This window comes from Schistocerca nitens, chromosome 11 (assembly GCF_023898315.1).
Source record: "Schistocerca nitens isolate TAMUIC-IGC-003100 chromosome 11, iqSchNite1.1, whole genome shotgun sequence".
Lineage (NCBI taxonomy): Eukaryota > Metazoa > Arthropoda > Insecta > Orthoptera > Acrididae > Schistocerca > Schistocerca nitens.
In genome coordinates this window covers 65,043,672-65,071,109 of record NC_064624.1, presented here as the reverse complement: position 1 = coordinate 65,071,109, position 27,438 = coordinate 65,043,672, and the positions used below count along the sequence as shown (strand labels likewise).

The 27,438-nt window shown below is 39.4% G+C and overlaps 1 protein-coding gene across 1 annotated transcript in view; it reads right to left on the bottom strand.

Annotated features, from left to right (window-relative positions):
• Positions 1-26,625, bottom strand: part of LOC126212636 (zinc finger protein 99-like) — a 106,448-nt gene extending 79,823 nt beyond the window's left edge. The window contains exons 1-4 of the mRNA XM_049940063.1: positions 26,510-26,625; positions 26,117-26,233; positions 24,489-24,575; positions 11,204-11,293 (exon numbers count right to left, since the gene is read on the bottom strand). Of these exons, the coding sequence (XP_049796020.1) occupies positions 11,204-11,293; positions 24,489-24,557 (159 nt within the window). The 5' untranslated portion in view covers positions 24,558-24,575; positions 26,117-26,233; positions 26,510-26,625. The remainder of the gene's footprint in view (positions 1-11,203; positions 11,294-24,488; positions 24,576-26,116; positions 26,234-26,509) is intronic.
• Between the last annotated feature and the right edge of the window lie 813 nt (positions 26,626-27,438).

Here is a 27,438-nt window from a genome sequence, read left to right as displayed (position 1 = left end):
AGGAGGAAGGGGAGGAAGGGTGGCCCCTGGGGCAGAGGGGGCAGGGGCCACGAAGGAGGATTTGGAAGGGAGGGATTTGGGAGGTGGAGGCATAGACCCTGGATGGGGTGAGGAGATTGAGTGGGGACAGGATAGGGGTGAGGATACTGCGGAAGGAGTGGACACGACCAAAGCAAACGACGTTGCCAACATCACGGGATGGAGGCAGTCATATTTCTTCCTTTCCTCAGAATAAGACAGACGGTCTAAGGTTTTCAATTCTTGTATCTTCTTCTCCTTCTGATAGACAAGGCAGTCGAAAGATCTAGGCGAGTGGAGGCCAGCACAATTGACGCACCGAGGTGATGGGGTGCATGTATGTCTCTCACAAAGAGGACGTCCACAATCGCCACAAAGGGGTTCAGCTTCGCACCTTGACGACATATGCCCGAAGTGCAAACATCGAAAGCATCGCATAGGAGGTGGGATGTAAGGTCACACGTCGCACTGGTAGCACATCACTTTTACCTTCTCCGGGAGATCATCGCCCTCGAATGCGAGGATAAAGGCCCCAGTGTCGAAGCTATGATCTTTGGGGCCGCGCTGGACTCGCCGGACAAAATGCATGCCACGGCGCACCAGGTTGGCCCTGAGCTCCTCATCAGATTGCAGCAGTAGATCCCGATGTAAAATAATCCCAAGCGCCCGATTGAGCACCAGATGTGGGACAATGGACACTGGGATGTCCCCTAGTCGGTCGCATGCCTGGAGCGCCATCAACTGTGAAGCGGAGGTGGTCTTCATGAGAATGGACCCCAAACGCATTTTACTAAGATCCTCAATTTCTCCGAAGATATCCTCTATATGCTGTACAAAGAACATGGGCTTGGAGGTGGCGAACATCCCCCATCGGTCCGAGAACAGACTAAATAGTGGGGGAAGTATTTCGCCCCAAGCCGGCGGTCCTGTCCCTCGCAGGGAGTGGCCAAGGGGGAATGGCAGAAGGACCAGAACCAGAAACGGAGACAGAGCCTTTCTTCTTAGAAGACGCGGCCGCAGAGCGACCTGATGCATGTTAACGCTTCATCTGCAAAACGTCCGCCCCGATACCACCCACTCTGACCAGGGGCCCTCCCCACAGGTGCCTCCCAGCCTCAGCAAGGGCCACCTGGCAGGATGACCATTGCTGGTAGTCCTGATGCCCCAGGTAGACGGGCATCTACTCCTTGGCTTACGTGGAGAGGGTGCAGCTCAGGTATCGGCAGTACGATCCCTGTGTTGTCAGGGGGCTACAACCTAGAGGGTATGTGACTACCCCACCACAAGGGGGTGGTTACCGTGCTGGATTTCGGGTGCCATGGAAAGTCCATCATGATCGAAGGTGCAGATGGGGATGCACTGCGGGCGTAACCTATCCAACCTATCAGGTGTTTAGGCCAATATTGATGAACAGTGGCTGCAGTTACGACGCCGTTACGATGATGAGTGTCAAGGTCTTAGTGCACTGAGGACCGGTGATACACCACGTAAGGTGTCCTTCCCCAAAAGGCACGTACTTCTGTAGAATTTTAAAAGTGGAGGTCAAACCCCAATGTGGACCATCACATTGAAGGCCAAAACAGTTGAAACTCCTATTAGTCGCCTCTTACAACAGGCAGGAATACCTCGGGCCTATTCTTATCGCGGACCCGCAGGGGGATATTTGTTGGTGACAGCATGTGTTGGCATATGACTGAAAATAAGGGTTAAGAAAGCTGAATTTAAATCTTATACTGGTTAATGGCTGTAAAATTAATATAAAAAACAAATGACGCATAATGTCCCTAGTAAGTTGTTTCTCAAATTTATTGCAAATTAAATGCACCAGTGGCAAGCTGTACATATAACGTTCATGGTGCAACAAAAGTATCTTACTGATTTTCCTATCACGGCCTGCACTGAAGCTGTCATCCAGTGTGACAGTACAGGAAGTGTAGAGGAAAAGAGAAGGAAAATTCATTGTGTAGTAGGATCCAAACCACAAACCTCATCTGCTCTACTAAACGAGGTGTGATCTTTTAGAGAGATTTAAATTTGTCGATATATGTGGAACAAATGCCACCATGACAAATGGTTTTTGGGTGGGATACCCAGCACTTTAAATAACAGCAGCCTCAGTCTGTTTTCCTATCCCCTTGTCGGACTGTCCGCTAGCTAAACAGTCCATTTCTCTTCAACATAATCTGTTAACCTCTAGCAAAGTTGGTACTTTTTTGCATTGTTCATAAGCTCACAGAATTTCTGCCATACAACACATTCATCACATTTCCCAGGCATTTATACTGTGTACATGTTGCTGCTTTTCCACTGGCATAGATATTCCAACTATACTCATCTCAGTATTACATACTTCTTGCCGCAACTTGAAAACAGAAAATTGGACATTTAATATTTGTTTTGTGTATTCTTTCACCCTTTGCCTCGGCAATGTCATTGCTTTCTCATCAACAAAAAAAATTAATTTTGTTAACAAGTTTCCACCAGCCCATAGCATTGAGCACAACTTTAACTGGAACATGGCTGTGTCTAGTCATAAGAAATAGTTGATTCCTACTGCTGCTTGGTATGTGTTTCACACTGCTGACTAATGCATTATTTTTCAAGGTGGTAGTTTAAGTACTATGGCTACATGACACTTTAAGTAGACAGGTATGTCATTCTGCCTGCAAGGGAGCTCATAGGTGGGCTGCACACGTTGAGGAGAAGTTGAGGGGCAGAGAGAAAGGGCAAGGACGAGACAGGCAGAGAGAGTGGGTGAGAAGATGGGAAAATAATGGGTGAGGAGGAGACAGAAGAGTGACAAAGGAGGAGATGGAATGAATGTGGTAGGAGAAGATGGACTAACAGATTGGAATATATGCCTACCCTGGCAATACCACGAACTCAGCTGGTTACTAATATACTGCTGATCTCTAGAAAATTCATGATCTATGATTATTTCAATTAGCCAGTGACTTTTCTCATTCTACATGCAATATTAGTGATGTGAATGCTGGAAATGTTATCCAGATCATCCCACCCCAAACTTAGTCTGGGATCCTCACTGATACAATCTTTGTGGCAAAATACTCCCAACAGACCTTCAAGAAAATAACAAAGATATTCGAATTAATACAGCTTGTGCAAATCTGTCCACACAAAGACATAATTTGCTGATTAGCTTTTCTAACTCACATTCCCATGATTCCACCTTGTGGTACATTTCACTGTGCTCTTTGCAGAGACACTAACCGCTCTCTCTTACACTGTATAATTCACAGCACAGCACTTACTGACCCTGACCATCATCTGGCGACCTAGAAATTTGCCTCGAGTTGCGATGTTGTGCTTCTCCCATCCACACACCCTTTATCACTCATCTTCAGCCTTCACCTGCCTATTGTTGCCCGCATTTATCCACTTATCTTGTTGTCACACTCACAGCTTTAGCTCAAATGAGTTCAGGCATTTGACACCCATTACCGGACAATGTATTCTTTTGACTTCTCCTCCTCCCCAATCATCAGTAGTGTCTTGCACTGGACCAAAGATAATGTCCAAGATTTTCAGCCCACAAAATTTGTTTTGCATTGCCTGCCTGTGTCACAATCAAGGACCTGGTTGTAGAAAGCAACAGGGTAATTTAATTTAACTCTATACAGAATTACTTTAGGACTGGCAGCTAGATATGAAATAGTGTGGACACATTCAAAGACTGCAGATCATACATTCACTCTATCCCAAGGGATACACCTTCACCACACTGCCAATATACTATGCAAGTGTAGTACAGTTCAGTTTTAGGCAGCTTGCTGTCCTATGGAATCGCTCACTGCACTATGAGTTTCTGTTTGTGTTCATTTTGTACACTTATAGCATTGAAATTTTACCTGTCATTACTGTTATCAGTTCTGGAGTGTGCAGTGCTTAAGAATGTTAAAAGCAACTTCAGCAAATGTTATTCAGTGGATATATCGATATCACTCTTGTTCAAGGCAATGCTATATAAAACCAAAATCAGTTGAGATAAATGGTTTGTGCACAATCTACCTACATCATCAACATCTGTTGTTGATAGTGCTCCCAAATGTTCTGTTGTTGACGAGAACCTTATGCTAAAATAAAAGGAGGAAATTATTGGCTTCAGCATCTGTAAGTGGAAGTAAGTGAAACATTTAAAAATATGGAGCATGTAAATCCAATACCTCTCCATAAACCGCAGTTGCCCACATACAAAAACTGACAGGTTGACAAAAACATACAGGCATAAAATAATTAGGCTGACAAGTTCTCACTGGCACTTCAACCCAACAGAATTGATATGGACCTAAATTGACAATTATGTTGCAAAACAGTGATGAAACAAGTAAAAAAGGTACACTGTCCACAGTTGAGGAACTCAGTAATGAAGCTGTTAGGAAAATTACCAGGGAATGTGTGGTGTATTTACCTGCAGAGCAGATTGTATTTTCATAAATTTTAATTGTTACTAAGAATGCTGTTACTGGAAACTACAGTCAAATGAAGTGCACCTCAGGAATTCAGCACTAATGACACTAAAAAGATCTTCATTGTTTCCATCATAATAGTTGCAATTGGAAGGTAGTGAATGATGTTATCACTATTATTCTTACTTTCATACTTAAATTTCCATACCTCTACCAAAATGGATACCTTTCTTGCTACAAATATTTGTAATGTTTGATCAGAAAATGTAATGTCATGTTAACCGTAAATGCTGTGCTGTGTTTCTCTCAACAAAACAGATGACTGATACCTTATCACATGAGCAGAGCATCAAACATAATGTTTAATTTAAATTAATCTTCTGTTAGACATCTGACAGACTTTGGAGCTGTTGAAAATAAGATATATTCTAAATATTTTGTTAACACAATTTGGTCACTTAAACTCAGTAACAAAGTTTCGCTGTAAGTCAAATTTTCAGGAACATTGAACAATGCATTTTCGAAAATATTCTGCACATAAAATTAAAAATTTATTGCCACAAACACATCTCAAACGAGAATGTAGTGAAACTCTTCCAGAATCTATTGATCCCACTTCCACCTATGTACACTGATTAGTATGCAAATTTGAGTGTGTTCAATGAAATGTCAGATCATGCGAACAGTCAGGGAAGAATGAAGCAACTTCGTTTTGCATCTCCATGTGTTCCTGCTCTAGTGTCAATCCCAAAGTAATTGTGAGGAGAGTATACATCACATGCCTCAGTTTTAATTTTACTGGAGATAGTGATTTTACACAATCATTTTCACAATTTCAAAGTTACTGATGTACTAATGCTATAGTGCTTTACATTCAGCTGTCGCTTGTACCCATGTGTCAACAGTTCTCAATGGTGGCAAACATGAAATTCAGTATGAAGTGGCACTCACTGCATTATTCTGGAAGGAAGAACCACCACATCTGTTTCCTCGGATAATGCTCTACAAACTTTCATACATGCTACAGACAACCTTTTTAGATCTGGAATTTGCCATGACTGTGCCAAGCACAGATTCTCCCATTCAATATGTCACTGTTAATTTCTCAAGTATTATGTTGAATGCACTTGGACAACGACAACAATGTTTTTCAACGCACTCGCGGTGCTGTGCAATCATTGTCTGTGAGTACTGTGATCTTTAAGAAATGGATTCCTTATTCTCTCATCATCTCTCCCAAATGTGTCTCATAATAAATGTGTGATTATAGTCCATATCCCTCCCTATTACTATCTGATTCTTTGTACACCTACATCTACACTAGACTGGTCACCTAATGGTGCATGCCAGAGGGTACTTCTGATACCACTACTTCCATTACTTTACCATTTCCTATTCTATTTGAAGGTGTTGTTTGGCGAGAACAACTGCAAGGAAGCATCTATATTAGCTCTAATGCCTCCTATTTTGTTGCCACAATTATTTTGCAAGATATACCCATCAAAAAAGCACTTCTTCATCTACTAGTTTAGAGTTGCCAGTGCTTGATGAGGTTCCACAATTGACTACATAACAAGATTAACTACACTCCATTTAAAGTTGCTATATGATGTGTGTAATAGTAGCATTTTTCCCCAAGTGAGAAAGAAACATCTGACTAGTTTACTACCTCATGTCTTAACACTTATCCTATCATCCTGTCCCTTCTTTTCGTCAGCATTTTCCATACATTTCTTTCCTCGACTGTTCTGCTGAGGACTCCATATTCCCTCTAAGTTCACTTAATTTTCAGCAGCATTCTCTAATCCCACATCTGAAATGTGAGAGTTCTGTTCTTTTTCATTTTACTATCACATCTACCCAGTAAAAATTCTAATACTCACCGCAACTGAACTTAGTCCACAGAGCTGGTTACCGTTACAAAAAATAGATTTCTACTAAGTATTACAAATTTTTGTAAATAGCATTACATTTAACTGTTGGCTTTCCCAGCGTAAACTGTTCATGAAGGTTTCTCGGGTCTCCAGCCAGGTGGTAGCATTGATATCTTGCAATGTTTTTGACAAAAAAGAAGATTAATGACACCAGAGCCATGGTCAATTTGACTGGAAAAGAACTGGCTGCTGGCGCAATCGCAGTCCTCAAGAAAGGACTGAATTTTGCCCCCATCCCCAGAACAAACTCGAAATGAGACATTATCAGTGGCGTGGAAGGCTTCCCAAGGAGGAAGCAGAGGAAGTCACATGGGAAACTTCCAGAATAATCGACAGATTTCAATTGCATAAAAATAACGTATCTGCTGAAGAACGAGCAGCTCTTTGGTCCCTTAGAGATGACCGTGAAATAACGATCCTACCAGCAGACAAATGGAATGCTACAGTGCTATTAAGCACTGCCGAATACCAGCAGAAAACCTGCTGCAACAAGATGAGGCCTACAAGAGGCTGAAGATGGATCCAACCCCGACGATAAGTAGAAAGACAATAGCTCTGCTTAAGAAATCTGACTTACCTGAGCCAATGAAGAAGCGCCTGTACCCCAGAGCACCAGCAATACCAAGCCTCTATGGACTCCCTAAGATCCATAAGGAAGGGGTACCTCTGGACCAATTGTTGACTCCTACTCTCACTGTTACAGACTTGCTAAACGCCTAGAAACACTGCTCAAACCCCTTGTGGGGGACTGCAGCCACGATGTGAGAAACTCAGCCAAATTCGTAAAAATACTCAGGGACATATGACTACAAATGGAGGACCTACTCGTTAGCTTCAATGTGACGTCGCTTTTCACAAAAGAGCCCCTTCAACACTCCTTGGCAGTTTTAGCCCAGCACTTTGACCCACAAACAGTCAGGCTCTTCAAACAAGCACTAACAACCACCTACTTCAGTGCGATGGGGAATTCTTCAAACAGATCGATGGTGTGGCCATGGGCTCCCCACAGGCTCCTGTGATTGCAAACCTCTATACAGAACATTTCGAGGTGGTGGCCCTTCAAACTGCCAGACAGAAACCAAAGCACTTCTTCGGCTATGTTGTTGACACTTCTGTCATGTGGGGACATGGCAAACAGGTGCTAGATGAGTTTCTGCAACACCTCAACAGCATCCATCCGAACATCAAATTTACAATGGAAATGGAGGAAAATGGCTGGCTCTCCATCCTTGATATTTTAATTAAGAGGAAGGTAGATGGTTCACTAGGCCATGCAGTACATACGAAGAAGACACACAGACCTATACCTTCGTGCAACAAGCTGCCACCATCCAGCACAAAGACAAACAGTACTGACCATCCTGGTACATAGGGTGCATGCCATCTGTGACAAAGACAGCCTACCATCTGAGCATTAACACCTGAGGGAAGTCTTTCACCAAAATGGCTACAGTCAAACACAGATCAACAGAGCACTTCAAAGGAAGAAGGAAGCAGTGAGAACCCCAGAAAAAGATGATGATGAAGAAGAAGGAGACCGTCTCACATTCCTTCCGTACACGGTTCCGCTCCCAGTCAAAATTGCACAACTTTTGGGCAAATACAATATCAAAAGCATTCTCCGACCACCATCAAAGACCAGGGAGCTCCTAGGTTCTACCAAAGATCTGCTGAACCTTAACACACCAGGAGTATATATAGCATACCATGCGAATGCGGAAAACAATACATTGGCCAACACAGCACTGTATATCTAAATGCTGCGGAGATCATATCAGATGTGTGAGACTAGGCCACACAGAAAAATCAGCCACAGCAGAACACACCTTTAACTTCGAAAGCACGAAAGTACTGTGCTGAACATCTGGCTTCTGGGAAAGCATTATCAAACAATCCATAGAAATAAGGATTCACGACAATCTGGTCAACAGATATGATGGATAGAAACTCAGCGCACAATGGAACCCTGCGATAGTGGCAATCCATCAGGAGCACGACCGTCAACGCCCTCCGCTGAGGACACAGACATAATGCTTACACTGATAACCGGTGGCCACCATCCCCACCACTGCAGCCACCCGAGGTCTAGTGGAGGGGGATGCTGGCACATATAAATAGCCCACTCCCCACGAATCTCGACACTATGCCAAAAGATGGGTAATATGACTTCCTGAAACATCGCATGATATCAATGCTACCATGTGGCTGGAGATCTGACAAACCTTCGTCAGCATTAAATTTAGTACACTATGGTGATAGTTAATCAAACTAATATGGAATTTTACCGACTAAATTTAATGCTGTTTACAAAAATTCTTGCTATCACGTTTCCTCTTTGCAAGCAGTTTGGGATAAGCAATGTTCCATTACACTGTAAATTTATGCCATACATACTGGATAAACCCATTGTCTTTACACAGAGCAAACAATTCCAGTAATGCAGTTTTGTTTTTCATTAAATACTTCAGCGAAAAGAAATAGTATGACAAACAATACTTATCTGATAACATACTGCTTACAGTGGATTGCTTTACCTCTTACATCTTTTCTATTATAGAACTCTGACAGAGACAAACAAATTGACAGCTGCTGCAAGGAAGTCATCTTTGGTAAATTTGTTCCAAGAACGAATTTGAGACATTCATTATTTACATGTACAACAAAATTACCGTGGGTTACAGTTAATAAACTTATGTTTCCTACAAGTTTCATTCAAATACCATTACACAACAGAACAATATACCTACAGTCAATTGAAATCCTATAAACATTCTGGGGGAGTGCTAACATCCTAGGTTTTAATGTTTCATCATTTGTTGCTGTTGTTGTGGTCTTCAGTCCTGAGACTGGTTTGATGCAGCTCTCCATGCTACTCTATCCTGTGCAAGCTTCATCATCTCCCAGTACCTACTGCAACCTACATCCTTCTGAATCTGCTTAGTGTATTCATCTCTTGGTCTCCCTCTATGATTTTTACCCTGCCCTCCAATACTAAATTTGTGATCCCTTGATACCTCAAAACATGTCCTACCAACCGATCCCTTCTTCTAGTCAAGTTGTGCCACAAACTTCTCTTCTCCCCAATCCTATTCAATACCTCCTCATTAGTTACATGATCTACCCACCTTATCTTCAGCATTCTTCTGTAGCACCACATTTCGAAAGCTTCTATTCTCTTCTTGTCCATACTAGTTATCGTCCATGTTTCACTTCCATACATGGCTACACTCCATACAAATACTTTCAGAAACGACTTCCTGACACTTAAATCTATACTCAATGTTAACAAATTTCTCTTCTTCAGAAACGATTTCCTTGCCATTGCCAGCCTACATTTTATATCCTCTCTACTTCGATCATCATCAGCTATTTTACTCCCTAAATAGCAAAACTCCTTTACTACTTTAAGTGTCTCATTTCCTAATCTAATTCCCTCAGCATCACCCGATTTAATTTGACTACATTCCATTATCCTCGTTTTGCTTTTGTTGATGTTCATCTTATATCCTCCTTTCAAGACACTGTCCATTCCGTTCAACTGCTCTTCCAAGTCCTTTGCTGTCTCTGACAGAATTACAATGTCATTGGCGAACCTCGAAGTTTTTACTTCTTCTCCATGAATTTTAATACCTACTCCAAATTTTTCTTTTGTTTCCTTTACTGCTCGCTCAATATACAGATTGAATAACATCAGGGAGAGTCTACAACCCTGTCTCACTCCTTTCCCAACCACTGCTTCCCTTTCATGCCCCTCGACTCTTATAACTGCCATCTGGTTTCTGTACAAATTGTAAATAGCATTTCGCTCCCTGTATTTTACCCCTGCCACCTTCAGAATGTGAAAGAGAGTATTCCAGTAAACACTGTTGAAAGCTTTCTCTAAGTCTACAAATGCTAGAAACGTAGGTTTGCCTTTTCTTGATCTTTCTTCTAAGATAAGTCGTAAGGTTAGTATTGCCTCACGTGTTCCAACATTTCTACGGAATCCAAACTGATCTTCCCCAAGGTCCGCTTCTACCAGTTTTTCCATTTGTCTGTAAAGAATTCGCGTTAGTATTTTGCAGCTGTGACTTATTAAACTGATAGTTCGGTAATTTTCACATCTGTCAACACCTGCTTTCTTTGGGATTGGAATTATTATATTCTTCTTGAAGTCTGAGGGTATTTCACCTGTCTCATACATCTTGCTCACCAGATGGTAGAGTTTTGTCAGGACTGGCTCTCCCAAGGCCGTCAGTAGTTCCAATGGAATGTTGTCTACTCCCAGGGCCTTGTTTCGACAGGTCTTTCAGTGATCTGTCAAACTCTTCACGCAGTATCGTATCTCCCATTTCATCTTCATCTACTTCCTCTTCCATTTCCATAATATTGTCCTCAAGTACATCGCCCTTGTGTAAACCCTCTGTATACTCCTTCCACCTTTCTGCCTTCCCTTCTTTGCTTAGAACTGGGCAGCCATCTGAGCTCTTGATATTCATACAAGTGGTTCTCTTCTCTCCAAAGTTCTCTTTAATTTTCCTGTAGGCAGTATCTATCTAACCCCTAGTGAGACAAGCCTCTACATCCTTACATTTGTCCTCTAGCCATCCCTGCTTAGCCATTTTGCACTTCTTGTCGATTTCATTTTTGAGACGTTTGTATTCCTTTTTGTCTGCTTCATTTACTGCATTTTTATATTTTCTCCTTTCATCAATTTAATTCAATATTTCTTCTGTTACCCAAGGATTTCATCATTTATGATCACTAAAATATACTGCACCCAATGCATCTCATGATATTCATGCAGTACTTCACGCACAATACATCACTGATGTGAAAACTTACATCACCCCCAATGCCATCCTCCTGTTTCAGTTCTAGGTCTTGCTTTATATGGAGACTAGGCATTACAATCTTTAGCAGACCTTCAAGAAACTGAAAAAAGAAAGAATGGCATATTCAAAGCTTCTGTCCCTTGCACTTGATTGGCGGTTACACATCATGTGGGGCTAAAAACCTATTGGTCACATGTATTCACTTACTGGCATTAGGTAACAAGAAACTGTGTCACGTTAAATTAGATTTACTTTCATCCAATTGATCCACACATTTGAAATCAAGACTCTGTTTAATTTGGAGATACACACACACACACACACACACACACACACACACACACACACACACACACACACAGAGAGAGAGATATTTTTCTAAACTAAAATTTTGCTCATTTTGCAAGGGAGACATGTTACTGTGGGTAGTTGGCTCAAAGAAAATTGCACTAATGCAATACCATTTCCTTTCATGGAAAAAATTACACACGCCGTGTAAAATATCATGGTAATTTTCTCCTTTTCACCAGTACCACTGTCATCCCATTTCATTCATTATTTAAACATTTAAATAGTGTGCCACCATTGTAATTTGATTTGAGGCAACTCTGCCAGGGATGTTCCCAGTCACCTGCATTGATGTAAGGCACTGAGCGTGTCAGGATTTGCGTAAGCAGGCAGACATTTCTGGGTATCATTAAGCAAATCATACTATGTGACAAACTTAGAATTTCTACTGTTTTACTGCAACATTTATTCATTATTGTGAGGAATTGAATAAATTTATCGGCACAGAAATGCACTGTATTTGCTAATGAATGGAAGATGTTGATTACTCACAGTGTTTATGTAGGTGCCAACATGAATTATTATTATTATTATTATTATTATTATTATGATATTTGCAATTGCATGACTTGAGAAACTCCAGTAACATTACTAAACTGAACTGTGTGCTGTATGAATGAAGCCAAATAGAGAACCTTTTGCATTTGAAGTGTGCAGGAGTAGGAAAAACTGGTCAATTGCCTGCAAAATGCTTGGTGAAGTGTGATGTGGTCAATGGCTTCAAGCTTGTAATACAATTCTATTGAGCTGTCCACTCTTTTCATAAGTCCAAGATCAACTGCAAGCTTTCTTATTACATGTAAAATACTGGTTCAGATGCTAACTCCTTTATAAAGTAAAACACAAAATTTTACAAAACAAAAGTTAGATTTATGTAACCTAAGCTTTCTGTTATAGTATTTGATTAGCTTTAAATTCTACTCCTCTACCCTGCTATTTAACTTATTTTTACTGTGTAATGCAAATATTCACTTTTTGTTTCCTTTTTAGATACTGGACCCGATATTACTAATATTTATTGGAAGTCAGAACTATGAATTGTTCAAATGGAATTCACATTGAATCACTTGACACATCACAATAGCATTTCTTGATTTTTATTTTGGAATTTAAGTTAATTTTAATTTTGGATGGTTCCAGTCCTTCCTGCCCCCTTTCAGCCTATTTCAATCAATATATTACAAATAGAATCTGCAAGGAAACAGAACTGGCCATTTATGAGAAACTCCAAATATCATTTGGGCATTTGAATGTATCCATTACAATCGGCTGACAGCAGAACTTTCAATTACATGAAACGTAATTTGGTTCATATGACATTATAATTATGACATAGTGGTCTTTATACACCATGGAATAATGTCACAAACCACCACAATAAGGAAACTACTGTTGACAGTAGTGTGGGGTGAGTCATGGCACCATGTAGATGACTGCATTAAGTACATGTCTTGACAGCCACAAGTTTGAAGAAGGTACTTTGAATTTGCCCAGTGTGAATGTGGAAACACTGATGCAGCAAGCTAGTTAAAATGCTTCTCATTACTATTTTGCATATGGAAGCCACATAAGTTCTTTGCAAAGTTCTTTTTATTTATAAAGTTAAAAAAGCACCTCAGACAGGAAATGAAGTTTTGCATCTGTAACCCTGGAGGAAAATATGACCATCCAAGTTAAGCTGGTACAACTTTTTCATGGGCCATCCCCTCTCCAACCCCTAAGTGTATATTGGTAACACCTGTTGCAGGTTGTAATGGGAAGTTATGATGGCTGAAAAGCCGATTTATGTAGCCAATGACATTTTTAATTCAATGGAGAGACAAACACAGTGTTTAATCTAACAACTACCTTGACATATCAGATGTTAGAGTGGGATCAAAGTGAATGTTCAGGGAAAAATCCTGTTTGCAGTGGCCAAACAAAAAATCCTGTAACACTTAATGTAAAACTGGGTTTTCATGAATTATTTTTGCACTCTTCTTTCCGATATTGATTTGTATCCAGCAGGACTGTGGACAAAAACAGGAAATAAGGGCAAAGTGTCAGTTTTGAGGCTAACCTAAACCTCAGGGAAGGCTATATATCAAGTCTGCCACAACATAGATCCATCTCTGAGAGAAAGCTGTTAATAGTATTTGAAGAGAGGCAGTGAAACACTGCTCTACACCCCAATACAAGAACCTCTTGTAAGCAGCAGAAGAACACGAAGATACGACTATGCAGACAATACCACTCACCAAAACCAGGATTGTATATCAGATAAAATTAATAAAATTTCAAAATCAAAGTTGCACATGTGTTCTGTATACACACTTATATTATTATATTACATTAACAGAATTGTCAACATGTATCAAAAGCATGCTGTGAAGTAAAGGCCATCCACAAAATGATTAGTTTGTATCTTAATGGCAGGACTGAGATGGTTAACAGCTGTGCATTGTCTGTGATGTAATATACTCCCATTGGCTGCCAACAAACCGGTCCAGAGACATGATGGAAATATCTACTTTCTACCATAAACTAGTGCAGTACGTGGAGCACTGTTTGTGAAGTTTAGCTAATAAACCTGTCCACAGTAGTTGTTGACTTGAGGAACTATGTTATTAATGGGGGCACATAAAAGCTATTTCAAGGTAACGTATGTCCATCTAAAGTACCTGCACTTATCAGGTCTCCATGGCAAGGACTAAGGAATGACAGAAGCCCCTGGTTCCAGTCAAGATGCCACAGGCTCATAAGCTTTCCAGTGTTCTTGACTTTGCTGGTTTGTCTTCAGTCAAAAGGAAAGGGAGGGTACTGGCTCCATGATGTGCAGAGTACTGTTGATTGGACACCCAAACCAATGCAACTTGCTTATTTGGGCCTGAAGAATGCCTCACTGCAGCATCCAACCAAGCAGTGAGGGGTTGCTCTTCACTGTGAAATTCCATGTCAGAACAGTGAGACTCAGACACACAGCAGCCTTGTGTAGTGATACACACCACTATGAAGAAATGTGGTGACACATACCACTGTGGAGAAGTTGATGCATATCCCTACATCATCTTTCCAACAAATGATACTAGCAACTCTTCAGTTATTTATGTAACAAGATTAGAAAAATAAAATAATGTTTTGAGTATAAAAGTACAGGGAATAAGATGTATGTCAACATCTTGTGTTCGCCAAAGTTCCATCTGAGATGTGGTATTCTGATGGTGAGTTTGAGTAATGTATAGTACAATGACTGGAATTTCTGATCCACCTGTTATGGAAACTTTTTGTTTATAAATGCCCAAAAATGATTCACTATTTTTCTGCCATCATCAGTGAGTACTTTTATTCAGCTACATGTTTCTAGATCTCATAAGAATTTATGTCTTTTCACTATTACCCAATTTTTGTATATTTCTAGTTTATATATGATCCTCTTTATCTTTCTACGTACTGATAGATTATCATCTGCAACTAAATTATGTTCCTGTCAGTTCGGTTGGCTAATCACCAAATCCCTACCTATGAAGCAATTTTGTTGCACCACAAAATTTCATGTCCACTTCGTAGAACTCCACTCACAAGCTATAATTCTTTTCTTTACTGAGAACAATGTTTATATTCCTGTGTCAATCACTATTTATGATCACTTGGGTTTGACACTAATTTGGAACTTCTCTCTCTCCTCTGCCTGTGCCACAGTGAAGGCTCCAATAAGAATATTTTTTGATTTTATGATGATCTCAGCTCCCTATTTTCTGACCTGTGTTATTCAGTGGAAGAAGATAGGGTACCCTCTGCAAAGCCCATGAGGGCACTATGGTCAAGAAGGAACTAAACAAGTAGCAGGTTATATGCAGAACGCATTTTTTAGATTATAAAACCACCCCTAAAGACAATAAGCAGGTAAATGCAGATCTAAGTGTGGGTCAGCTAAGTTTGGTACTCAGGAAAATACATCTCAAATGTCACCAAAACTAATGCAAACCCAATGTAAAAGTCAAGCTTTCAACAACTTGGAGGTAGTTGTGTGATTGGATTGAAGAGTTCCTAGATAACAGAACACATCACGTCATTCTCAATGGAGAGAAGTCTTCCGAAGTAAGAGCAATTTCAGGTGTGCCACAGGGGAGTGTTGTAGGACTGTTGCTTTTTCACAATATACATAAATGACCTTGTGGATAACATGGGAAGATCCCTGAGGCTTTTTGCGGATGATACTCTAGTATATCGAGAGGTTCTAACAATGGAAAATTGTACTGAAATGCAGGAGGATGCGCAACGAATTGATGCATGGTGCTGGGAATGGCAATTGAACCTCAATGTAGACAAGTGAAATGTGCCGCGAATACATAGAGGATCCTTCATCATTGAGCTACAATACAGCAGGTCAGCAACTGGAAGCAGTTAATTCCATAAATTATCTGGGAGTAGGCATTAGGAGTCATTTAAAATGGAATGACCAGATAAAATTGATCGTCGGTAAAGCAGATGCCAGACAGATTCATTGGAAGAATCCTAAGGAAATGCAGTCCAAAAACAAAGTAAGTAGCTTACAACATACTTGTTCGCCCACTGCTTGAATACTGCTCACCGGCGTGGGATCCGTACCAGATACGGTTGATAGAAGAGATAGAGAAGATCCAACGGAGAGCACCACGCTTCGTTACAGGATCATTTAGTAATCGTGCAAGCGTTACGGAGATGATAGATAAACTTCAGTGGAAGACTCTGCAAGAGAGATGCTCAGTAGCTCGGTACGGGCTTTTGTTGGTGTCTCGAGAACATATCTTCAGGAGGAGTCAAGCAGGAAGTTGCTTCCTCCTATGTATATCTCGTGAAGAGACCATGGGGATAGTATTAGAGAGATTAGAGCCCACACAGAGGCATACCGACAATCTTTCTTTCCACGAACAATACGAGACTGGAATAGAAGGGAGAACTGATAGAGCTACTCAAAGTACCCTCCGCCACACACCATCAGGTGGATTGTGGAGTATGGATGTAGAAGTAGTAGTAGTTATTAACATCTTAGTGCTCTATTAGGCATTGTCTTACTGGATGTGGTATGCCACTGGCTTCCTCCAACTTCTGAACTCACTGACATAGTAAGTTACATGAAGACCTAGAGCTTCACACTGTAATGGAAACTGTCATTTTCCACATAGAAAAAGTGACAGATGATGCTTGGGACTGAACCCAAAACACTTGAATTTGTAGCCTCACACCCATTCAAGAAGCAATCCTCGTACTCTTAGAAAAGTATGTAAGCATTCAAGACAAGATCCAGAGTTTCATTAACTAACAGTGGCATTATACACACAATGCTGGAAGGAAAACTAGAAATGATTAGCTACAAAATCTGATATTCCATACAGAGGACCCATTAGAAAGATGCACCACAGAATGCAGGCACTAATAGCTTTATTATCATGAAAAATCAGTACTGTACAATGAAATAAATCTGCATTTATCTCATTGCATGTTACTGAAGTTTGAAATCTGCATAAAGATAAGTATCAAATGTGAGGAAAAAATAATTTTAAAGTGTCAAATGTGATGTGGGAAAAAAAAAGAACATTTGAGTTCCAACATCCATCCATCATAGTAGATTAATGCCTAAGATACAGTCTGGTAAATATTGTATACAATCGAATTTCTCTATCATACTGTAGTGACAGGATATATATACTTCTCAACTACATAACTGAAGATGCATGCCTTTAGATGGGGAGAAAGATGTGGAGGAAAATTACATCAATAACGTACAGCATGACATGAGGTTGGGCAAATATAAGCAACATGAGCCATGTCATTTTATCAGGAGCTGTCCATCCACTTCCTTGAAGAAATTTAGAGAATCCATGGAAAACGTAGATCTAAATTTGCAGAGGACAATCTGAACTCATTCATCTCAAAATCACATCCTGTGACATTAGCACAGCTGTGATAACAAAAATTCCTGTGAAAATCTACAAAACATGTTTTCCAAAACATTAGCCTGTGCAACTGTTTAGAAAACACACACAACAGGAAAATATTTATTCTGTTAGCAATAAACATGCCCAAAATAATAAATTCTCTAAATACAGAGATTGGAACATAAGCACTGGACTACTGAAGCATCACAGATTGCTACTGTTAAAAACAAATTCTGAAAGATAGGAACATACTTCTGCCTAACAAACCTGGTAAGGTGATCAAACATGATGTAACAGCAAATACACCCAGTATGGGGAATGTTGTGGAATACAGTGAGGACCTGCAAATGTTAACAACATTACATAGTTACACGACAGCAGAGATCTCTACAGCAAATTCAAATGAAGCTAAATCCCCTGAATCCCCATGGCCAACCAGAAGTTGAACATATGAGACCCACCAAGACAGCCTATATAAGAAGTCTTCCATTAATTTATAAGCAAGATCATATCTTACAAAACATGAAACAAAAAACGAAAACCCCCGAACTTCTGAACAAAAATGTTAGAAAAGGGATCAAAGACAACTCTGCAAGGGCAAGTTGACAATGATGCATGTGGTAGCAAAACAGATGACAGTAACAGAAAAGTCATATTTACAATACTTTGCCTTAGAAATTTTCTCCATTACAGAACATAAAAATGTATTTCAAATTTTTGGTTGCAGCATGGATACTAAAATGACAGATACATAATTGACTAAGGTGGGGACCGGAGGGAGAAGGAAAAACCAAACTTTTTCTACACAGTAGACCACTAGACCTGAAGTGGCAGTCATCAGATTAAATAAAACAAGTGGATCTTGCAGAACTACCTCTAGCAATTTAAGTGTTACTCTATGGAACAGTGGCTTTTCATGGGAATAGGAAAATGCACAGGTCATTTCAGTTTGTAAGAAGAGACACAGGAAACTGTTTGGAGCTAAAGACCTGAACAGCACTAAATTTTGTTCTCCTATATGAGTTTGGAAAGAAAACAGTTCCTCTGCAAGAATAAAAATGGATCCTACAGTCATTGATCAATTAAAATCAGTTGCTCTATTCACTCACAATTCTGCTGCAATGCAGTCAGCCAATGCAATTTTGAATACCAGATAAATTATGCTGATCAGAAACATTCACAATTTGATCCAATGACTGCCTAATATTAGTGAATTGTCTATGAAACAGATGTAAAAATTTATCTTGGCTGCACTGATGAGTTAAACCTGGATTTCTTGCATTTTATGGGCTGTCACCTTAACCATTATGGACACATCCCTGCAATAATAAGACCTTGACTGAAAATGGTACCTTGCAAATCATCCTCTTCAATTTCCTTCAGATTTAGAATATTTGGAGTTCAGTGCTGGAACATTAATTTCCTAAACCAGCACTATGCAGTTACCAGACAACTACAAAAATTTGACTTTGATGATCAGAAGATTTCTGAGTGCTGTCAACTAAAAAATATTTCCTAATTATTAACACAATTGCTGGTAATTGAGACTATAGCACAAAAGTGCCTTAATGAAAAACTGCTGGTTCGAATCTTCTAGTCGGAACTACTAATTTTTGAAAACTTCCATGTCTACTAACAACTCGCAAATTTAACAAATACTGAATTGTAACGGTTTAGTAAAAATTACATTTTTTTCAACATTCGACATATTAATTCAAAAATTTTGATACATTTCTGCGAGATTTCTTTATTTTCAATTTGATGCTCTCCATTTTTGTACCAAATTGTAATTTTTCAACAATACTTGCATTTTATGTAACTTATAATTAAAAACAACTTTTTAATAAAGTAGGGTTCAGCATGAATTAAAATTACCATTTGTTTTACATATGGAATGTAAATAAAACTAAAAGAACTGGTAGCAATCAGTGTTATCTGAACCACCAATTTTATGATTATTATATTGTTATCCTATGCACTCATCTACAGACAACTGTATAATAATTTTGTTATACTTACCAGCACTCACAAATCACCCAACTGCCAAATGAATTTTTTGTTTCTACTTCTATGGAGAACTGTGTCATACTGCTTTACAAAATTATTGGCTGGTCGCTGACCTTAAAATCATGAACCTAAGATGAAAACCTATGAGGACACGAAAGTGACATCCCCTTGGCAGCCCTGGAGGCATGCTTGGTTAGGGTAATTGTTAAAGTAAGTGGTCCTGAAACCAGGAGTTACAGCCACAAATCTGAGACATAGCAACAGTTTTCATCTGTGGGTTTGTATGTGTACCAACGCAGTCTCACAGAATTGTTATTTGTGTTCATACAGATAATGAAGTAATTCTACAAATATACATGCTAAGACTATTTCTTCTGCTCCAAGACAGCACTTTAAACAATAGTGCACAGCCCCCACACCAAATGAACCATGGACACTGCCAAGGTAGGTTTGCTGGCATGTCAACGATACTGAAAACAGTTAGGTGCAAACACGAATAAGTATTATCTGAGGAGAAATCAAGCTAACACATGGTTCCTCAACAGAGGCAAAAGCCTTTTCAGCAGTTGCAGGAGCAGTGGTCTGTATGATCAACTGACCTGGCCTTGTAGCATTAACCAACTTCCTGTGCCAATACTGCAAGTAGATGAAAGCAAAGGGAAACCGCAGCTATGTTTGTTTTTTGCTTCTCAAGAGCATGCAGCTCTACTGTACAAAATTATCTTAGGCAAAATATTCTGGAGGTAAAATAATCCCCCATTCAGATCTACAGGTGGAGGCTACTAAGTAGGATGTTATCAGGAAAAGCAGGACAGGCACTCTATATGTCTGAGTGTGGAGTATTACATACCTTAGTAGGGTAAGTATATATCACTAGGGGTAAGATAGATACTGCCTACAGGAAAATTAGAGAGACCTTTAGAGAAATGAGAAGCACTTGGATGAATATCAAGAGCTCAGACAGAAAACCAGTTCTAAGCAAAGAAGAGAAAGCAGAAATGTGGAAGGATTATATAGAGTGTCTATAGAAGGGAAATTTACTGGGGGGCATTATATGGAAATACAGCTGGATGTAGATGAAGATGAAATGGGAGAAATGATACTGTGTGACAAGTTTGACAAAGCCATGAGAGACCCAAGTCAAAACAAGGCCCTGCAAGTATAAAACATTCCATTAGAACTACTGATAGCCGTCGAAGAGCCAGCCCTGACAGAACTCTACCATGTGGTGTGTAGGATGTAAGAGATAGGTGAAATACCCTCAGACTTGAAGAAGAATATAATAATTCCAATCCCAAAGAAATAAGGTGTTGACAGACGTGAAAATTACCAAACTATAAGGAAAAATAATAAGTGCACAGTGCACTGTGTGTGTGTGTGTGTGTGTGTGTGTGTGTGTGTGTGTGTGTGTGTGTGTGTGTGTGTGTGTGTGTTTGGGTTTGGGTTTTTAATTGTATTTTCGTGTTAGTGGTCATGTTTACATAATGACGTCATAGGTGCTATATTGGAGTCTTAGTGTATGGTTGCTTCTGCCATATTTGTGATGTCATGGATCAAAGTAGATGGGTGTAATTGGACACTTCTGTATTTGTGACTGACAAGACAAGGAATGGGAGATCTGTTTCTGAGATAATGCTTGAAAGGAAATTTTAGGCTGTGCAGGCCTCAGTGTGACCCTTAGTATATTCCTTGCAACCACATTGTTTCCCAATATTCTTAGCTGGTGGAGTCTCCTTACATTTCCATTCCCCATAGCACACTGTATCAGAAAAAATCTACCTTGCACTCCAAATTCTTTCATCACCACCACTACTAGCACCACTAGTGGTATCAACTGCAGTAGTAGAAGTACTGCCAGTATTAACTTTTAGTTCATAGTATTATTCACTGACATTGCTAATTGAGACACCCAAATCATTGTCATACTATTTGACATAACAAAACTTAGTTTCAGGAAAATATGATACAAAAAGGGTACAGTATTTGTGAAACCATGGTCCAATTTAATAGAGGGCCTGATGGAACTAATCAGATCAGGTTCAATAAACAAACCAATAAGATCATAAAAATGTCATCAACGAATCTTGATATGGTGAAGGGTGTGTGATTCTGGATGGTTAGAAAGGAATCCTCTAGGTGGCATATGAAAACTGGCAGAACATGGTGCCATACAAATGCCCTTTGATGTGCTGTAGATTTGTTTGTAGGCGGTGCCTTCAATGGAGAATTGTGGGTGAGAATCTAGTTGGTCATGGCGACCAGGAAGGGGCTGTAGGTTAGGAGAGAGTCAGACACTGGGAAAGGTACTGTTCAGTAACAGAAAGCCATGGGTGTTGGGGGATGTAATCATAGAGGGTGATAGCACTGACAATGATGAGCAGCGTGCCAAATGGTAAAGGAGCAGGAACTGTGAAGCTCAGTGAAGGAAATGATTGGTGTCTTTTGTGGCAGGGTAGGTTGAAGATGAGCAAAGATTCCATCTTTGGGAGCACATTAAAAAAAAAACGCACACACATAACAAGCTTTTCTAAATTGTGCAAATGGAAACTCATCATACAACATATCAGTCATCCCCATAAGCCTCAACGTTCACTAGTCTGTATGCTCCACCCCACCTATTCCCTACCCTGCTCTCATTCTAGCACTGCACACACCTATCCCACAACTCCATCCCCCCCCCATCCCCCACACAGCCTCCCAACACTGCACCTAGCAACCCTATTCTGTCCCACCATGTCCTTGACAAATACCACAGGCAGCACAGCGTCACCTCCACCCCTATCCTGCTATCCCTCACTTCCCACCCCACAGCACCTCTTTACCTCTCACTCCAACAGATTTCTACTCACATTAGATGTGTTCATGGCCTAGTGTTGTTCTGTATTTCATATGAATTACTTTGTCCAAAAGCTTAAATATTTAGCAGTCAATTCATTCTACCTACCTGCAACCTAAGGTCTCCTCATCAATGTGTTGAGTTGGAACACATGCTTTGTATATCATTACTCTATCCTGGCATTTCCCGTGTTTGATTTTAATTTCTCTGTTCTTTGGAAAACACAACTAAGGCAACTGAGTTTTGCTTGTCACCATTGCTCAAGATCAGATACAACCTCACATGAAAAGCTTGAACAGCAATTGCTCAGTTACACAGCTTTGAGCTAATGGAAAAACAGATATTTACAATACAGATGTAACACATGATATGAAGGTACAATATAGTCCTCACTTCCATAGTTATTCCAAAAAGAAGTGATAAGAAGATTGGTACAGTGAAGGCATGTGTGCTATATCTACAACTACTTTCCTTTACCAACTGCTGACATTTTGATATCAATGCACGACTACAATACCACTAGAAGAATGAACAACCTGAATATGAGCACGACACTACACACACCGAGTTCATAGAAAGAAAGGTAAGTGAGAAATTCGAAGCACAAAGGTTTTCTTCTCTTGGGGGGGGGGGGGGAGGAAGGTCCTACTTGACGCAGACTTTGGCAGCTGACGCTAACAAAAACCTAACAAGGCTACTTTTATAACATGACATTGTCTAGCACGAGTGTACATGTGTGTTTTCACTGCTTCTAGAGAAACTCTCAAGATGAATGATTCAGAGCAGATGACATCTTTACAGTGTCACAAGAGTGTTTTGATCTAGCTACATGAAACAAATTACAGTGCTTTGATGAAGAAAGAAATGAAGGATATATTTTCAAAACCAGCTCGATGAGGAGTGAATTTTCCATAAAATGTTGATGGCCACACACTGGAAAATTGAAAATCCTGCTAATCTCATAAAAACTAATCAAGGAATGAGCTCTAACAGTAACTTCAGCATGTTTTAATTTGCCTGAAGCTGACAGTGACATTCTGCTATAATTACTTCTTTTATGATCACCAAACCTGTAAGCATATGTTGTATGTTACAGACGTGTCATACTTGAGCCCACACAGTTTAACTCTGTGATTATATTCAGATTTAAGTAATTTATTTGATACTAAATATTTAGAGTGGTAATGTGAAGATCTACTGGTTAAAGAGCACTGCAAACATTCCAACATTCTGTAGTTAAAACTATAACACTCCTTTTTTCCTTTTAGTTTCAGCATTACCACCATTTCTTTTTAGGGTTGTACATTACACTACCAACTGCTGTTTCATTTAATAGTATTTAAGCTCCTCAAAGTATTTCAACAACTCTTGATCCCCTACCATTTCCCCATATTTAATAGATTCTGAATACCTACTGACAAAACAAAAACAGATCAAGAACGGTAGTATTGCTAACAAATAACTTTGAGGGTATAAAACCAATTAGATGAACAATAGCAAAAATTATACGCCAGGAAAGAAATATTGTAGGTCGTGAGTTTAGATTTCTCCATCAGGCACCATGACAAATAGACTGCCAAATATTGTCTTTGCAATAAATCCACATATATATTCCTCTTGTCTGAGAAAGCAACTCTGGTCAACTTAAAAATTGACCACAAATATAGCATATGATCAATTCGTCCAGCAAACCATACAACTGATCTACAGTAGTAGCTAAATCATCTGCACACTAAGTGGAGTCCACTCGTATATTACATTATCATATCCATAAATAATACCGCTTTCTAAAAAAGGAAGAGATCTAGACATTAACAACTCACCGAACTAAATCTGAAAGCGGAAAATTAATTTGTAACAAGTGATTGCTAATGTCACAACTCAAGAACATTTGACAATTTCCTAGTAGACAGCAAACATGTGATCATTGACTACTGGGATGCCAACATCACACTAGCAATAAGCTGCAGAAATTTTGAAACACATTAAATATTAGAGAGCAGCATCATATACTACAAGACACCAATCCATTGCAAATATGTTGCACAGCCAACAGTCACAACTTCGTTTGGTCAAGAAGCAAAACCAACAGCCAATACAAAATTTTTCATCTGACAAACAACAGGACATGTATTCTGCTTGTTTACACACCACACTGCACAAAGAAATTAATGAAATAATGGTAAAAAATACAAAAAGCTATTTACCAAGGATTCTGGTTCAGCATATACTTCATTCTTCTCTTTTTTCACCCAACTAGTCCCCTTGCAGTCCATGATTGCCCTCCTAAGCCACTGAAAAACAAGAAAGCCAAAGTTATATGTTTACATTGTTATTATTCAACATAGTGCACAGGCAGTATTTTCTGGCTGCAGCAAATGAGTTGATGCATATGAAAAATTTAAAAATGGCTGAGGGACAAAGAACCTGACAAAATGAACTGATTTACAACTTGCTGGTTATGAGGACTCTGAATCCTCAGTGTCATTAATGGTAAATAAAACTCAATGTGAGAGAAAACGAAAATCCCCACACAATGGAAACAAATGACTTTCAATTACTGCTGTTACTTAGTAGCATTTGCTTGTGGTAATCAGTCTTTTTCTGAATATGGTAGCTGACTTTCTTTTTCCACATAAATTTCTAAGTGTCATGTGAAGCAACTAAGATAAAGTGAATTTACCAGACAAATCTATTTACTGTAGACAATTTTACATATGAAGAATAAAAGATTAAAATGAGTCTTGAGCTATATCGAAGCCTGTTAATGTATCCTGCAAATTCCTTAATATATAAAATAATGTAAGAGGTTTATAATTATGTTCTTAACAACGTATGCAAGAACAGAAAAGAATTATTTCTCAATCATACTGGCTGCATTTTCAATCAATCTATAAACCCATATTTGCTCATGGTATTCAGAAAAGCAGAACATGAAAATCCACCCATACAGACAGAACTTTCTTCTTTTCAGTCAGTTTAGTATGTATTTTTAACAACTGTTTCCTTATACAGTAATCTATATTCAATGTTATCAACTCAATATTGAGCAATGCTGCAATCTTTACCCAGTCACTAAAAAACACACTGCTGCCTGCACGTTGCATAGAAAAATAAATGATTCTTGACTGTCAAGATTTAACAACGATTAAATTCCTCTAACAAGACTTAGTGAAATTACTTTCTCATAAGCGTACCCATGACAATGTTCTGTGGTTTTCGGATGCTTTTGTCGGTGGCAATTACACATACCCAGTAGGCCTTACAGAGTCAATTACATTCCCATATCCTTCCATAGATTGAAACGTGCACATTACTACAAACAGCAGTTAACACTATTTACTAAACTATGGAGCACATAGGCACATTGGAAATCCATGGAAAACGCTACACAATGAATTCCCTCTACATCATTCTCTTTCATACCAACCTAACCAATCCCTGATACTCTGTATTAACGTATGCTAACGAATCTGATGTATCGGCAGTACAACTGTTTGCGCTACAACCCGGGCGAACTACAGATCAGATAACAGTGGACTCCTACTGTCCCTATGCCTTCCTTCACAAATATTGTTACCAAACTTCGCATGCACAACACAAGTAAATATAACAATATGAATGCAGCGTGTGTGTGAACTTCATGAGAGCCTTTTTTCGTCCATGACAAAGTATTTCACAATGACCTTCACTTTCTCTAACCATCACAGCATATAGACACTTTTCCCGTAATTACAGACAACACATCAAAATATCTGGCGGTTCTTTTGCTAAATCACGGGAAACATTTAGCAATTTTATCGGACAGTACGAAAACAGCAAGCACATTACATACCCACGCGTCGATCTGGTATTCTTCGTAATTGCCGAACAGCACAGGTACGTAATGTGCGCTAATATGTTTGTCTAAACACTAGTCACCTCCTGCTCGCAATGCGGAAACACAAGGTCACTGAAAATAACAAGTGTTTGGTTCTGATACACATAACCTGACATAATTACTTACGAAATTCTAAGGCTATCTCAAACCATAACCACAAGCGCCAAGGATGATACAAGAATTATATGTGGAACAAATTTATCGTTCAAATGTGCCCAATAAATGAAATTAAACTAATATAATAATTGTACGAACAGTTACTATAGCATCATTACAAGGCATTGGCAAACTACTTCATTCGAGGCAGTTAGCTGTAATGATAATAAAAATTAAGTATTGACGTAGTACCACACTCAATATGTGTCTTTCCGTGATTTCCTGTCTCCACCATCAAATCACTTGCATATTACACAGAAAACGCAACACAATACCGTACATACGCATGACACGAACTACTAAACTCTACAGTCATCTGCTGCTGTGGTCAAAGTCAATCAATGCGGAAGAAGGAACCTACCAAGGAGGTCGTTCTGAAAATCTTGGAATCAGAGCTGCGTATCTGCTAGGAAAAAAAATTAAAGTCGTTTGTTGGTTAATTTGGGGGAGGGGACCAAACAGTGAGGTCATCGGTCCCGTTGCTGAAGGAAGTCGGCCGTGCCTTTTCAAAAGAACTGTCCTGGCATTTGCGTGAAGCGATTTAGGGAAGTCACTGAAAACCCAATCAGGAAGCCTGGACTCGGGTTTGAACCGTGGTCCTCCGGAGTGCGAGTACATTGTGCTATAACTGCGCCACCTCGCTGTTTCATGAAAGTCGTACAGGAAACTATGTGCTTTTTATTAATTTTTTTCGTAGTTGCAGGTATGGTTTCGAAATCTACAAATAATTCTACAGTATTTATGGATACTATGGTCACACAAATTAAAAAACAAAAATATTGTTCACCCAATCGGCTATATGACAAAGCTTCAACTAAAACAATATTGCGAAAAATATATGCTGTACTTACTAAATTTTAAAAATAATAGTACTAACGAAAACAGAGACTCTCATGGCTTGAAGTGTAATGTGGAATGTATGATTTGTCAGCTTAATACTGTCTTAAGGAACCATCTACCAGATTTTAAACAAATTTAAATAAAGCAATGCTTTATACAACTTAAGCATTCAGAGAATCCCTCATCCCTAACTTCAGAGCATATCAACATGAACAAAAGTGCATGTCTGAGAGTTTTCTTAAGTTAATAGTGCTGTACGTGAAATAGTTTGTAGTAAATCT